Source organism: Bufo bufo, chromosome 4 (assembly GCF_905171765.1).
Source record: "Bufo bufo chromosome 4, aBufBuf1.1, whole genome shotgun sequence".
In the NCBI taxonomy this organism is placed as follows: Eukaryota; Metazoa; Chordata; class Amphibia; order Anura; family Bufonidae; genus Bufo; species Bufo bufo.
In genome coordinates, this window is record NC_053392.1 from 566,602,091 (window position 1) to 566,619,431 (window position 17,341).

A 17,341-nucleotide genomic window follows, 5' to 3' on the forward strand; every position below is an offset into this window, starting at 1 on the left:
ATCAGCAGGGATGAGCGAATTTCATGTTATGAAATTCGTTTGGTGGTAAAAGCAGAATTGCGTTATGGATTCCGTTACCACGGACCATAATGCAATTCTATGACGGAATGCCTTTTCATTCAGTCATAACAGAAGTCTATGGCCTGCATAACGGATCCGTCCTGTTTCTGTTATGCAGAAAAAGACTCCCCTACATCACGGAAACGGGACGGATCCATTATGCAGGCCATAGACTTATATTATGACGGAATGAATAACGGAATGCCTCTAAAGGCATTCCGTCATAGAATTGCAATATGGTCCGTGGTAACGAAATCCATAACGCAATTCTGCTTTTACCACCAAACGAAGCACAAACGAATTTCAAAATATGAAATTCGCTCATCTCTAGTCATCAGTTTTAAAGTTTCAGAAAACCCCTTTAATACATATGGTAATCATGTACATGTCCTCTGGATAGGTCATCAGTATTTAATCGGTGGGCGTCTGACACCCAGGACCCCCACCGATCAGCCATTTGAGAAGGCAGTAGCGCTATGGCCTTTACTCTGCGCATAAAGCATAGTGCTGTACATGGCATAGTGCCTTTCCAGCACAGTGGAGCTCCCTGCCAAATGCTGTTGAGGCTGCAGAAAGGCTCCATTTATCTGAATAGAGATGGAGATTTACATAAATAAAGGTCATAATTATAATATGGCTGGCAGAACTCTGCAGTGCTGTTCCTCTGGTATTCCTACTAGGAATTTACAACTAAGGCTACTTTCACACTAGCGTTCGGGGCTCCGCTTGTGAGCTCCGTTTGAAGGCTCTCACAAGCGGCCCCGAACGCATCCGTACAGCCCTAATGCATTCTGAGTGGACGCTGATCCGCTCAGAATGCATCAGTCTGGCAGCGTTCAGCCTCCGCTCCGCAAGCGGACACCTGAACGCTGCTTGCAGCGTTCGGGTGTCCGCCTGGCCGTGCGGAGGCGAGAGGATCCGTCCAGACTTATAATGGAAGTCAATGGGGACGGATCCGCTTGAAGATGACACCATATGGCTCAATCTTCAAACGGATCCGTCCCCCTTTGACTTTCAATGTAAAGTCTGGACGGATCCGTCTGAACTACTTTCACACTTAGAATTTTTTCTAAACTATAATGCAGACAGATCCGTTCTGAACGGATCCAAACGTCTGCATTATAGGAGCGGATCCGTCTGTGCAGACCCCAGACGGATCCGCTCTGAACGGTAGTGTGAAAGTAGCTTAAGTTGACCCAGGATTTTAACGGTTGGGATGCGTATCTGAAACTGTCCAATCAGTTTTGACAATGTCAGTCTAAGAACAAGATGGAATAACAGAGGAACGCTACAACAGATCTCTCGGAAAAGATGCTCCCAAATTGTCAGGAGGACGGCGAATTTAAAATTCTGTGACACTAGGGGCTTGTCCTTATTGCTGTATATTTTCCATCTGCATTTGCCGACTGAAAAATCGGAAACGGATTACATTTCTAGCAAAGTCAGCGGGAACCGCACAAATTACCCACGTGTCGTGCAAATTTTCCCTGCAGATTCTTGCTGAAATTTCCCACAGCAATTACGGACATACCCTACACATACAACCAAGCCGCCGCAGCAGCACAACTCACCTATTAGAGACAGCAGCAGAATAACAAATGAAGGAAGGAAACTAGAAAGTCATGTCCTTCCCTTTATAGAAAGGAAATAAATAATGAAGAATACTTTTTGTATCAGGTCACATTAAATCATGTTCGTCGCTAATTAGTAGATCACTGAATAAAAAACAGAAGACGCTGACAAATTACCAGTGATAATTTGGAACATCTGCTTCCCCTTCTCGAATGTTATGTCATTGGGGATGAACGCCACATCATCCTGCATTTCAATACATGGGTGTCTGGCAGATTTCAGCACAATTCTTCCCTGTGCTTTCTCCAAGATGACTGGGCGAACATATGGCATTGGCGCCGCATTCGAAACGTGAGCAAAGCTCACAACCGCATCCAACTGAGCAATGACATCGTTCAGCGTCTGCATCGGATCCACGTATCCTATGAAAACATGGAGACCAGAAGACATTTACTGTGCATCGTTTGAATGTACAAAAAAAAAAAAAAGGCACAAATCACGTTTTGATTTATATACGTGTATAATGCACAATATGGACAGAGGACATTGTAAAGATGATTTCCAACCCATAAAACTAATTCAGGATTGGCTTTTCATACACCAGTCTTGGGGTACTTTCACACTAGCGTTTTCTTTTCCAGTATTGAGTTCCGTCACAGGGGCTCAATACCGGAAAAAAACTGATCAGTTTTATCCTAATGCATTCTGAATGGAGAGCAATCCGTTCAGTATGCATCAGTTCAGTCCCTCTTACGTTTTTTGGCCGGAGAAAATACCGCAGCATGCTGCATTTTTCTCTCCGACCAAAAATCCTGAACACTTGCGGGAATGCCGGATCCGGCATTAATTTCCATTGAAATGTATTAGTGCATTAAAATTGCCGCATTGACGGATCCGGTTTAATTCTGTGAAAAAAATAAATACCGGATCCGTTTTTCCGGATGACACCAGAGAGACGGATCTGGTATTTCAATGCATATATCAGACGGCTCTGTATCCGGATCCATCTGACAAATGCCATCCGTTTGTGTCCGGATCGCCTGCTGGAATCCTCTGCCGCAAGTGTGAAAGTACCAGTGTGGACGTGTGTAATAATTTTTAATAGTTTACGGAATATTATAGTAAATCTGGGAGACCACAGCCCCTCCACTAATAAGGGTACTTTCACACTTGCGGCAGAGGATTCCGGCAGGCAATTCCGGCAACGGAACGGCCTGCCGGATCTGGCAATCCGGACGCAAACAGATGGCATTTGTCAGACGGATCTGGATCCGTCTGACAAATGCATTGAAATACCAGATCAGTCTCTCCGGTGTTTATTTTTTTCACAGATGTAAAGGTATGCCCATGCGCGGCCTGGAAGAACGGATCCGTCAATGCGGCACTAATACATTTCAATGGAAATTAATGCTGGATCCAGCATTCTGGCAAGTTTTTCAGGATTTTTTGGCCGGAGAGAAAAATACAGCATGCTGCAGTATTTTCTCCGACCAAAAAACGTAAGAGGGACTGAACTGAAGAGATCCTGATGCATCCTAAACGGATTGCTCTCCATTCAGAATGCATTAGGATAAAACTGATCAGTTGTTTTCCGGTATTGAGCCCCTAGGACGGAACTCAATCCCAGAAAAGAAAAACGCTAGTGTGAAAGTACCCTAAGCCACCACCCACTTTTTAAAGTGAGGAGAGAAAATTGCAAAAAAAACAAAATTTTTGGCAAAATGTGGCTTATGCAAAGACCAGCAACTTTTGCAGGTTTATAAAAAATAAATAAAATTAAAGGCTATGGACACCTTCGGAGACAATTTTTGTTTATGATTGCACGTTACTCATTTTTGGCTAAAAATCATTTTTTCAATTTGCCTTTTTTTTAAATATGGAGCTGTTCTGTTACCAAGGGTAAACTGTTTTTCTAGCTGTGTGACTGGTACTTTCACTTTGGGTCATCTAATAAACCTCATCTCTAAACTTCTAAGAGGTTATAAACACTTAAAGCCACATTGTTATCAGTAAAATAACTGAACTATAATGAATTTTTATAATGTCAAAGAGCAGAGATAAGGAGTTCATCTGCTCCTGGTCTGACGGAAAAGACAGAAACTCCAAAGGGTGCTACTAGAGCATCTCAGATCTGTACAGAAAAAAGGATGCCATATTTTTAAGACCAATATTTTTTTTTTTTAGCTCAAAATGAGGACAATGCAATAAAAAAATAAAATGCTTCCAAAAGGTGCACATAGACTTATAAAAATGAAATTAGAATATAATTACTGATAGAATTTGACATTAACTAGGGGTGGGCGATATGGCCTAAAATGTATATTGCGATATATTCTATATTTCGGGTGGGGGGGGGGTTGTTAAACTTCTTATTTAATAACTATTAGCCTCCTTAGGGGCTTGTCCTATTCACCCTAATAGAGCTCTATTAGGGTGAATAGGACTTCACACTCTCCCTGCTGCCCTGTGCATAGTGCACACAGCAGTAAAGAGCTGACTATGGCAGCCAGGGCTTGAGTAGCATCCTGGCTGCCATGGTAACCGATCGGAGCCCCGCGATTACACTGCTGGGGCTCCGATCAGAAGCTGCCACCCTGGGGCCACTGCCACCAATGATTTAATCGTGTGGAGGGGGGGCCACAATTAATATAAAACTTAGAAGAGGGGGAGTAGAAGGAAGGGGCTGTGGCCACTGCGCCACTAATGAATATAGTTAATATGCCTGAATACAAACGTAGCCTGCATGTGTAGGCCATACCCCATACCTGGCCTCTATTACTGTGCGCCGTGATACGCCGCAATTAACCCCTCAGGACCTGTGGGGTTAATTGCGGCAGATCACAGCGCGCAGTAATAGAGGCCAGGTATGGGGTATGGCCGGCACATGCAGGCTACGTTTGTATTTAGGCATATTAACCATATTCATTGGTGGCGCAGTGGCCACAGTCCCTACCCTCCTCCTCCTCTCTGTTCTCATTGGTGGCGCAGTGGCCACAGTCCCTCCTCCTCCTACTCTGTTCTCATTGGTGGCAGAGTGGCCACAGTCCCTTCCCCTCCTCGTCTGTTCTCATTGGTGGTCAGCAGCAGCCGCACACAGTGGGGAGGGAGGGACTCCCTCCTTCTCCACTGTGTCGGCTCAGGAGAACATGGTGCGTGCCGAGAGCGGTGCATGCCATGTTCTACTGCGATATGGCGATATAAACAAAATCTCTAACGCTGGCCAAATTTATATAGTTTATATTGCATATCGTCTATATCGCCCACCCCTATTAGTTACCAAGGCCAATTCATGTGGCTATAACTGCCCAATGGTGCGTTGTCCAGCTTAGTGACACATCATGTGACTGCCAGAGGACGCACCTGAATTAAGCGCATCATCGGGGACGCATGGGATACCTAGAAGCACTGATCTAGATGAGAACGCAATGCCTCCACTATATGGGGAGATAAGGAGTATAGTGCTGCCACACAGGGCAAGGTAAGAGCACATGAGTTTTGTACGTTTTGGCCCAAATAAAGCTTTAAAAGGGTCTTTTCTAAAAATCTATATTCATTTCATATATCCCCCAACCTTTCTCTGTCCAATGGCAGAAAAACCACAGTCATGGGTAATATACCATCAGCCCAAAAGCTGTCCAAACACATCAGACAAATGTTGGCCAAAATCAACGATTTTAGCAGGACAAGCCAACCAATCTAATGTGTATGGGGGCTTTTGAATCTCCTCTGGTGGCCAGAAGAATGGGGTTGTTAGATTCAACTTGACTATTCTTTTAGTTTTGACGGAAGATAAGCCGCTGCCTGACGTATCGGAAGGAGGTCTACAACCATCTTATGGGGAGAGAGCAGTCGGTGGCATGGGCCTCATCTATTGCGTATGGCTTACGACTGGTGGGTGACTTTGCTGGTCCCTAGAAAAGATGCAGATCTAAGGTAGTCACCTGCAGATTGCAGCACTTTTGGTTAGACCATACCTAACTTAAAATGAGGCTCAAAATCTAAGTAATGCATCTTGAGAGACAGTATAAATTAAATGCATCCACTGGACCATGCAAAATTAAAGAAAATGCTCATTTCTAAACGCACAGTCAATTAAAAATCCAAAAATTTTAATTTCCTCCATTTAAGAAATCTGCCGCCTTAGGCCTCACAAGAACCTGCCCCAAACCCATTAGATTACACTATAACCCTGCTATATTTGTTCTCCCACATGTGGTAAAGAGAAGTATTAAGCTTGGGAGTCAGAGCCCCAGGACTTTGCTGACATCTTAAGACACAGCTGGAATGAGATCATTAGTGAAACATATCCCACATTTCAATCATCCAGCGCGGCTCCAACCGAGAGAACACAAACAACTTGACAGCAATTTACAGCCAGGATAAAGCTATCGATGGCGCAACCCTAATGGCAATTTAACCTCATTTAATACCTGCTGCTTTTCCCTTTATTATTCAGGCAGACAGTGAACTTTTTAGAATTCATTTTTTCTAATTAGATAAGAACTTCCAACATGATTGACTAGTGGTTTTCTTAAACAGAACATTCATAAAATGGTCAAAGCTATGGAAGATACTAGAAGTAAAATGGTAAATGATATATTTAAACCCTTCAAGATAAATCAATTTATGGCCGGTAAAGGCATGTTAATCCAATTAGAACAGGGAGCAGCAACCTTCAGCACTCCAGCTGTTGTGAAACTACAATTCCCAGCATGCTCCATTCATTTCTGTGAGAATTCTGAGAAGAGCAGAGCAAGTATGCATTCTCTGAGTTGTAGTTTCACAACAGCTGGAGTGCCGGAGGTTGCCTACCCCTGAAATAGAAGATACCAGCTAGATGGGCGAGGGTCCGAATGCTCAGACCAAACATGAGAATGGCACCTCACCAAGCTAGTCTACGTCTGGTCAAAATCCAGCCACACACATTAGGTGGATGTCCCCCCTTAAACATGCACTATTTATTGCAATAAAAAACAGAGGAACATATGAGGAACATTTAGAAATTTGACAAGCCCCATCCTCCTCACCAGATATCTGTCAGGGGACTGTAGAGCTACAGTCATACACATTTGATCTTTGGCTACTCAAGCAGAAATCTTTGTGCTCCAGGTAGGCAACTTCTCAACAATCCCGGGCCGCAAGCTATGCATGTACTAATGGTTCCATCTCCCGTTCGTAACCAACAAAATATGGTGAAAATATGAATCAGAATATTAAATGGACTGATTCCGCAATGGCAGCGTACTCACCAGAGGAGATGTTAATGATTTCCTTCACAATCGCATTCTGTGCCTCCTCATACTCCTCCCGGTGTCTAATGTACTCCTCGTTGAAAGAGCTCAACTTACTATAACAAAAACACAAACTAGGTCATCGATATTATGTCAATTTTAGAAATCCATATTACTAATGGTCAAAAGCCATAAAAACGTAGAAACTATTCATTGCTTTAGCAGTGATGGGCTCCGTTCACACATAATGGAGTGTTGGATCCATTTAAGGACTGGATCCGCATTTATATTGCACTATATGTCCTGCCAAATAGGACTAAATTTTCAATAGAGCCTACTGATGAAGTGTGAGCAGAGCACAAGATTCATTGGGGTTTAGATCCTTTATTACAGTCAGAACTCTGTAAACTACTGATGAGCAGCAAGTTAAAAGGGGTTCTCTAGGAATGAAGAAAATGAAAATACATAAATGTTACTTTAATATAAATATATTCCCAAATACCTTTCAATAGATATAATGGCCCGTTTTGTCTAGGGAGCAATCATTAGGAGAAATAAAATGGCCACCGTCCTATTAGTAGATGCAAAACCTGTCCTAATCACACAGCAGGACAAGTTACTTCACAACACTGAGCTTCCTCATCCTCCTCTCTGCTCTGCTTGTCTAGGATTATGATCCTGAATACAGCTGATAAGTACTTCAGCTGAATCTCTGTAGGAATGGAATCTCCATTACAACAGCCCCACATTACCACAGACTGTCCTGTCCATCCCCTCTTTTCTTCATGTCTCCTCATGAACTCCATTCCTACAGAGATTAGGCTGAAGATCTTATCTCGACAAACAGAGCAGAGAGGAGGATGTGGCAGCTCTTAAGCTTAGTGTTGTGAAGTAACTTGTCCTGCTGTGTGATTAGGACAGGTTTTGTGTGTACTAATAGGACAGCGGCCATTTTATTTCTCGTAATGATTGCTCCCTAGACAAAACGAGCCATTATAACTAATAAAAGATATTTGTGAATTTATTTATAATAAAGTAATATTTAAAGGGGTTGTCCGGGTTCAGAGCTGAACCCAGACATACCCTTATTTTCACCCAGGCAGCCCCCTGAGGCTAGCATCAGAGCATCTCATGCTCCGATGCGCTCCCTTGCCCTGCGCTAAAATCGCACAGGGCACGGGCTCTTTTGCTTATCATAACACACTACCAGGCCGAAGCTTCCGCCCGACAGTGTGTTCGGTGACATCACCAGCTCTGATGGGCGGGCTTTAGTACTGCCCTAGCCATTTTACTGGCTAGGGCAGCGCTAAATCCTGCCCATCAGTGCCAGTGACGTCACCAGGCTTCCTGGCAGCCTCATGGAGAGTCCGGTACGTCACCGGATCTTCAAAAAGTGCCTTTGCCCTGCGCGATTTAGCGCAGGGCAAAGGAGAGCATCGGAGCATGAACTGCTCCGATGCTCAAGTCATTTTCTTAATTCCTGGAGAACCCATTTAAGCTCATGGGATGAGACTTTCACTTACATTTCCACAATTACCCGACCAATGAAGCAGCTAAAAGAAAATATATTTCACTACAAGCAAAGTAACACCAAATGGGCGTATTAAGGCATGTCTTCTTGCATACTGGCATGGTAGCACAAATTTCAGGAACTGAAAAAAAAAAATCTGCATCTGAATGGGGTTTGTAAAAACTCACATGTGGATGCTAAAGAAACAAAGCAAATCCAGATGCATGGAATGGATCTTTGTAAATATAAAATTCTTCAATGAATTTGCCGCATGTGACCTCACATATAAAGGGGTTGCCAGGCTAGCATTTTTTTTAAAATACGTAGCTCCAATTCCAAAGCTTTCTGGGTGCCCTACCAGTGTCTACATCCTGGTCCCTCTCAATACACATGTAATGACTGCTCGGCCAATCACGGGCTGAGGACGGTGAGTGAGGTATCACTTTTCTTTTTTTTAAATGTCAAAATAATTTTAGGGACCAAACAATCCCTTTAAGATATTGGGGAGACAATAAGCTAACCAAACTCCTCAATGAATTACAGTAAGTAGCTGGAAAAAAAATGGGTATTTTGTTAAACGGGTGAACCAATATTGAGTTGATCAGTCTATAGCGCTGTTGGGACTCAATTGTAACCTGTGGTAGATCTCGACAGGAAGCGAATAATCGTTCTACAATGCCGCCACAGGCAAAATTATGCATTACACAGTTCTCATTGAAATTAATAGGCTGTCCATGTAATGAACAGGACAAGTGGGGACCTCCAAAGCAAGAGAAACTCATTGTACTTGCTCTCCCCTGGTGCTAATGGATGAGAGTCCGGAAGGGTGAAACAACCGCCTTCATGCTGACCCATTCAAGATTTCCTTATAAGGCATTCGAAATGGATTTGGAGAAAAATCAGACAACTCCTTTTAAAAGATTTGTGACTAAGAAAATAAAAATTCAGCACTCACCAGATGCTCGATGAGATGAGCTGGCCTAATGATATATAATTAGGCAAAAAGTAACACTTTCCCGCTACAGAGGAGACCAGTTATTTTTGCAGATAGTTTTATTTAACTAGGAATATACGGTAAAATAATATTACATTTCCAATTATGGGTGACAGAACTCATTCGGCGCCTTGAATTAAACTCCTCACATGAACATTACTTATTCATTGTTGTGTCACTCAGAGATAATTAAATTATATTGGCATTAAAAGCAATTTGTCAAGTGTGGCGGCTCGGTTGTAACAGTAATTCAAGCTCCAGAAATTAGTGCAAAAAGTTAATAGGCGCTTAGGAAGCAGACGGGTAAAAGGACAAATGCATTGAGGCGCCTATTAATGTGGAAATATCAGACATCTTGAAGAGCATCAGGATTCATGCCTGGACCCACTATAATGGCACATCGTGTCCGCAGTCCATTTTACCTTTACCGCTTCATGGTGCCTCTGTGAGCCAATCTACAGGGTGGGCCATTTATATGGATACACCTTAATAAAATGGGAATGGTTGGTGATATTAACTTCCTGTTTGTGGCACATTAGTATATGTGAGGGGGGAAACTTTTCAAGATGGGTGGTGACCATGGCAGCCATTTTGAATCCAACTTTTGTTTTTTCAATAGGAATAGGGTCATGTGACACATAAAACTTATTGGGAATTTCACACGAAAAACAATGGTGTGCTTGGTTTTAACGTAACTTTATTCTTTCATGAGTTATTTACAAGTTTCTGACCACTTTCTAACTTTGCTCTTTTTGAGGCTTGCCCTGCTCTTTTTGAGGCTTGCTCTACTAAGTGGCTTCTCATTAAGTGGAGTTAAAAAATAAGGAGTTCTAGAGCTGTGTGTGGTTTTGTGGGAGTGATTGCAGGTGGCTGAGTGTGGATTGCAGCAGAGATCATTGAAAGTTAAGTGTTTGTATTTTTGTACTTGCATTTAAAATCGTTTTTTTTTTTTTTTTTTTCTCTGCTTAATTAAGGCGAGTGCCTGGGGCAACCAGGTGCTATAAATTGAGCCACTTATACTCTTCAGAGCCTGCTCTTTTTGAGGCTTGCTCTACTAAGTGGCTTCTCATTAAGTGGAGTTTAAAAATAAGGAGTTTAAGAAAAGGAGTTTGGAAACTAAGGTTGGATATAATTTCCTTGTGTGTTGTTGGCTTAATTTTACGTGGTCCTTCAACTACAGCAGACAGGGTCTAAATCTAAATCATTTATACCGTTTTACTTTTTTACTGTTGTAATCCCCATTTAGTATGTGTTGCACAATTTACAACGCAGTCCAGTGCACATCTTGCATGATGTATGCAGTCCTGGAACAGCCGTTCGAGGGTGTATATCTTTGTTCTAGATGTGAGCAAATTACCCGTTTGGAATCGCAGATCGAGTCTCTAAATGGGCAAGTTGCAACACTGAGAGGCATTGATAATTTGCAAAAGAGTTTGCTTCTCACCGAGCAAGCACTCTTTGGGGTAGATGAGGGGGAGGGTGACAGAGAGGAGGCTGAGGAAAGTGAGGTAGCTAGCTGGGTAAAAGTTAGAAAGCGGAGAGGAGGCTGAGGAAAGTGAGGTAGCTAGCTGGGTAAAAGTTAGAAAGCGGGGTAGAGGGAAGAGTGCCAGGGAGGCTAGCCCTGATCTGACACACCCCAACAAGTTTGCACGTTTGGCAGATGAGGGGGATGTCAGTCCGGGGACGGCACTGCTGCAGCCAGACACTTCCTCTGCCAGTCAGGGGAATGTCAGCTCCAGGGAACCAGGAGAGCAGGGCAGGCCAGACAGGTGCTGGTAGTGGGAGACTCCATTATTAGGGGAACAGATAGGGAAATCTGTCACAAAGACCGTGATCGCCGAACAGTGTGCTGGAGTCCTTAAAAATGATTTCAGGGATTTAGGTCAAAAGCTGAGGGCAAGGACCTCTAAGGTAGTATTTTCCGAAATACTGCCTGTACCACGAGCCACACAAGAAAGGCAATGGGAGATTAGGGAGATTAACAAGTGGCTCAAGAACTGGTGTAGGATGGAGGGGTTTGGGTTCCTGGAGAACTGGGCCGATTTTTCTATCGGCAACAGGCTCTATCGTAGGGACGGGCTGCACCTCAATGGGGAAGGGGCAGCTGTGCTGGGGAGAAAGATGGCTAGAAGGTTGGAGGAGTGTTTAAACTAGGGACTGGGGGGGAGGGTAATTACGTTATAGGAGGGGAAGATAGTGCAGATAGAGACCGGGGGCAAGGTAATAAGAATGGGGGAGGAATGGAAGGAGGGACTAGAACAATTCAGAAGGAAAGGTGTAGGGTAAAAAATATACATAAACCTCTCAAATGTATGTATACTAATGCCAGAAGCCTGACTAATAAAACTGGTGAACTGGAATTAGTGATGTGTGAGGAGGACTATGACATAGTGGGAATAACTGAGACATGGCTGGATGATAGCTATGACTGGGCAGTTAATGTACAAGGTTACAGTCTGTTTAGAAAGGATCGTCAAAACCGGAGAGGGGGAGGGGTCTGCCTTTATATAAAGTCCTGTCTAAAGCCCACAGTCCGAGAAGATATAAGTGAGGGACATGAACATGTGGAGTCACTATGGGTAGAGATACATGGAGCTAAAAACAACAATAAATTACTAATAGGAGTTTACTATAAACCACCTAATATACCAGAGTCCACAGAAAATCTACTACTAACCGAGATAGACGAGGCGGCAAATCATAATGAGGTGGTTATTATGGGGGACTTCAACTACCCAGATATAGACTGGGAAACTGAAACTTGTATATCTCATAAGGGAAACAGGTTCGTGGCTATAACCAAAGACAATTACCTCTCCCAACTGGTTCAGGACCCGACTAGAGGGACGGCCATACTGGACTTAGTATTAACCAATAGACCTGACAGAACAACAGACGTGCAGGTCGGGGGACACCTGGGAAATAGTGACCATAAAGTAATAACCTTCCAATTATCATTCAAAAGAGCGTTTCTACAGGGAGGAACAAAAATACCAAACTTCAAAAAAGCTAAATTTAGCCAACTAAGAGAGGCCATAGGCCAAACTAACTGGGACAAAGTCCTCACAAATACAGACACAAAATGGGATATCTTTAAAAACATCCTAAAAACTCATTGTCAGAGGTACATACCGTATGGTAATAAAAGGTTAAGGAACAAAAAGAAACCAATGTGGATAAATAGAACTGTAAAGAAAGCAATAAATGACAAAAAGAAAGCATATAAAACACTAAAACAGGAGGGTTGCACGGAAGCACTGAAAAACTATAAAGGAAAAAAATAGAACATGTAAAAAACAAATAAAAGCGGCCAAACTAGAGACCGAGAGATTAATTGCCAAAGAGAGTAAAACCAACCCTAAAATGTTCTTCAATTATATAAATGTTAAAAAGTATAAAGCTGAAGGTGTTGGCCCTTTAAAGAGTAATGAGGGGGGAGTCGCAGAGAGCGACGAGGAGAAAGCAAAGCTGTTAAATATTTTTTTCTCCAATGTATTCACTGAGGAAAATAAATTGTCAGATGACATGCAGAATGCAAAAATAAATTCCCCATTAAAAGTGTCCTGTCTGACCCAGGAAGAAGTACATCAGCGGCTTAAAAAGATTAAAATAGACAAATCGCCAGGACCAGATGGCATACACCCCCGTATCCTAAAGGAATTAAGTAATGTCATAGCCAGACCCTTATTTCTGATATTTGCAGACTCTATACTGACAGGGAATGTCCCACAGGATTGGCGCGTGGCATATGTGGTGCCAATATTCAAAAAGGGGCCAAAAACAGAGCCTGGAAACTATAGGCCGGTAAGTTTAACATCTGTTGTGGGTAAACTGTTTGAAGGTTTTCTGAGAGATGCTATATTAGAGCATCTCAACGGAAATAAGCAAATAACGCCATATCAGCATGGCTTCGTGAGGGATCGGTCATGTCAAACTAATTTAATCAGTTTCTATGAGGAGGTAAGTTCTAGACTTGACAGCGGCGAATCAATGGATGTCGTATATCTGGACTTCTCCAAAACATTTGACACTGTACCGCATAAAAGGTTAGTATATAAAATGAGAATGCTCGGACTGGGAGAAAACATCTGTATGTGGGTAAGTAACTGGCTGAGTGATCGAAAACAGAGGGTGGTTATTAACGGTACACATTCAGATTGGGTCACTGTCACTAGTGGGGTACCTCAGGGGTCAGTATTGGGCCCTATTCTCTTCAATATATTTATTAATGATCTTGTAGAAGGCTTGCATAGTAAAGTATCAATTTTCGCAGATGACACTAAACTGTGTAAAGTAATTTACACTGAAGAGGACATTATACTACTACAGAGGGATCTGGATAGATTGGAGGCTTGGGCAGATAAGTGGCAGATGAGGTTTAACACTGATAAATGTAAAGTTATGCACATGGGAAGGAAAAATGCAAGTCACCCGTACATACTAAATGGTAAAACACTCGGTAACACTGACATGGAAAAGGATCTAGGAATTTTAATAAACAGCAAACTAAACCGCAAAAACCAGTGTCAGGCAGCTGCTGCCAAGGCCAACAAGATAATGGGTTGCATCAAAAGGGGCATAGATTCCCGTGATATGAACATAGTCCTACCACTTTACAAATCGCTAGTCAGACCACACATGGAGTACTGTGTACAGTTCTGGGCTCCTGTAAACAAGGCAGACATAGCAGAGCTAGAGAGGGTTCAGAGGAGGGCAACTAAAGTAATAACTGGAATGGGGCAAATACAGTACCCTGAAAGATTATCAAAATTAGGGTTATTCACTTTAGAAAAAAGACGACTGAGGGGAGATCTAATTAATATGTATAAATATATCAGGGGTCAGTACAGAGATCTATCCCATCAGCTATTTATCCCCAGGACTGTGACTGTGACGAGGGGACATCCTCTGCGTCTGGAGGAAAGAAGGTTTGTACACAAACATAGAAGAGGATTCTTTACGGTAAGAGCAGTGAGACTATGGAACTCTCTGCCTGAGGAGGTGGTGATGGTGAGTACAATAAAGGAATTCAAGAGGGGCCTGGATGTGTTTCTAGAGCGTAATAATATTACAGGCTATAGCTACTAGAGAGGGGTCGTTGATCCAGGGAGTTATTCTGATTGGAGTCGGGAAGAAATTTTTTATTCCCCTAAAGTGGAGAAAATTGGCTTCTACCTCACAGGGTTTTTTGCCTTCCTCTGGATCAACTTGCAGGATAACAGGCCGAACTGGATGGACAAATGTCTTTTTTCGGCCTTATGTACTATGTTATGTACTATGTAATGTGCTGCCCATTGTGTTGGATTGTCAATGCAACCCTCTTCTCCCACTCTTCACACACTGATAGCAACACCGCAGGAGAAATGCTAGCACAGGCTTACAGTATCCGTAGTTTCAGGTGCTGCACATCTCGTATATTCACAGCATAGACAATTGCCTTCAGATGACCCCAAAGATAAAAGTCTATGGGGGTCAGATCGGGAGACCTTGGGGGCCATTCAACTGGCCCACGACGACCAATCCACTTTCCAGGAAACTGTTCATCTAGGAATGCTCGGACCTGACACCCATAATGTGGTGGTGCACCATCTTGCTGGAAAAACTCAGGGAACGTGCCAGCTTCAGTGCATAAAGAGGGAAACACATCATCATGTAGCAATTTCGCATATCCAGTGGTCTTGAGGTTTCCATTGATGAAGAATGGCCCCACTATCTTTGTACCCCATATACCACACCATACCATTATTTTTTTTCTTCCAACAGTCTTGGAGGGATCTATCCAATGTGGGTTAGTGTCAGACCAATAGCGGTGGTTTTGTTTGTTAACTTCACCATTCACATAAAAGTTTGCCTCATCAATTTTTGTTTTGCCCATTCTGCAAATTCAGTGCGCCGATCTGGGTCATCCTCGTTGAGATGCTGCAGTAGCTGGAGTTTGTAAGGGTGCCATTTGTGAGTAGCTAATATCCGCCGAAGGGATGTTCGACTAATGCCACTCTCCAGTGACATGCGGCAAGTGCTACGTTGTGGGCTCTTGCTGAATGAAGCTAGGACAGCCACTGATGTTTCTTCATTAGAGACAGATTTCATGCGTCCACATTTTGGCAAATCCAACACTGAACCAGTTTCACGAAACTTAGCAAGCAGTTTGCTAACTGTAGCATGGGAGATGGGTGGTCTCGTAGGGTGTCTTGCATTGAAATCTGCTGCAATGACCCGGTTACTGCGTTCACCAGACATCAACACAATTTCTATCCGCTCCTCACGTGTTAACCTCGGCGACATGTCAATGGCTGTAAACAAAGAGAAACTTGTAAATAACGCATGAAAGAATAAAGTTACGCTAAAACCAAGCACACCATTGTTTTTCGTGTGAAATTCCCAATAAGTTTGATGTGTCACATGACCCTCTTCCTATTGAAAAAAACAAAAGTTGGATTCAAAATGGCCACCATGGTCACCACCCATCTTGAAAAGTTTCCCCCCTCACATATACTAATGTGCCACAAACAGGAAGTTAATATCACCAACCATTCCCATTTTATTAAGGTGTATCCATATAAATGGCTTACCCTGTATACTCTCCCAGAGGCAAAGATTCTAGATCTCCATCTGCAAGCCCCTCAGGTCAATGGTTAAACTTTATCTGGCCTCCACAAGGTTATGGATATTGCATTGTCATGAGTGGGTTGTACATATTTCATCTCATCAGGGGTGCTTGGATACTACCAGCAAAGAACAAATACCTGACTGTGCTTTCCAGCCAACAAGGAAATCATCCGTTTTACTTAGATAAAATGCCTGCCTTCAAAAATAGACCCTACATTACTGGCCTGAACTCTCAGTACTTTTCCAGTTTAGTTAATGGCAAGGGGAACAAAACAGATCACCACAGATTTATAGTTGGTAAAGCTAAAAAAAAGACATAAGTCCATCCAGTTCAGCCCGTTATCCTGGGGCACAAACACCCATAAAGCCAATACCAATTTTCCTGGATCAGTGACCCTTCTCCAGAAATCTAGTAACTTTATTTTGTAATATTATTACACTCCAGAAATACATCCAGGCCCCTCTTGAACTCTTTTAGTGAACTCACCATCACCACCTCCTCCTCGGGCAGAGAGCTCCATAGTCTCACTGCTCTTATCGTAAAGAATCCTCTGCTATGTTTGTGTACAAACCTTCTTTCCTCCAGACGCAGAGGATGTCCCATCGTCACAGTCCTGGGGATAAATAGATGATGGGAGAGATCTCTGTACTGTCCCCTGATATATTTATGCATAGTAATTAGATTTCCCCTCAGTCGTTTCTTTCTAAAGTGAATAACCCTAATGTTGATAATCTTTCAGGGTACTGTAGTCCACCCATTCCAGTTATTAATTTAGTTAGCCTCCTCTGAACCCTCTCCAGCTCTGCTATGTCTGCCCTTTTCACAGGAGCCCAGAACTGTACACAGTACTCCATGTGTGGTCTGACCGTTGATTTTTAAAGTGGTAGGACTATGCTCTCATCACGGGCGTCTACGCCCCTTTTGAAGCAACCCATTAACTTATTGGTCTTGGCAGCAGCCGCCTGACATTAGTCGACAGTAAGCTTCACTTTTGAAACCAAAGTACCTATTGCTGTCCTACTTCTTAAATGATCTTGGCATGTATTTTGCCATGCGTACAACCTCACCTTCACCATTGTTAAACTTCATTTGCCCAAACCTCCAACTTACCTTCACCACAATTCACATTTTTAATCATAAACACACTAAACACGTGTTGCATTCATTTTCTTTACCCTCCAGCGAAGGGGACTTGGTGTGACGACAAAAGGCCTCAGACACCAGCGGCAGGTGGAACCAGTGTAGTCAGTCAGCTTTTCCTGAGGCGAACGTGCATTTGTGTAATTTTAATAATTCAGCTATCGCTGTCATCGCTCTGCTCTATTGTTTTGCGTTACCATAACAGCATCTCATTTCTGCTTTGT

The 17,341-nt window shown here is 42.9% G+C and overlaps 1 protein-coding gene across 1 annotated transcript in view; it reads right to left on the bottom strand.

Moving 5' to 3' along the window:
- The window catches only part of MSH2 (mutS homolog 2), a 164,049-nt gene that overhangs the window by 18,362 nt on the left and 128,346 nt on the right, over positions 1 to 17,341 (bottom strand). The window contains exons 11-12 of the mRNA XM_040430306.1: positions 6,882 to 6,979; positions 1,809 to 2,054 (exon numbers count right to left, since the gene is read on the bottom strand). Coding sequence (XP_040286240.1) covers positions 1,809 to 2,054; positions 6,882 to 6,979 — 344 coding nt within the window. The remainder of the gene's footprint in view (positions 1 to 1,808; positions 2,055 to 6,881; positions 6,980 to 17,341) is intronic.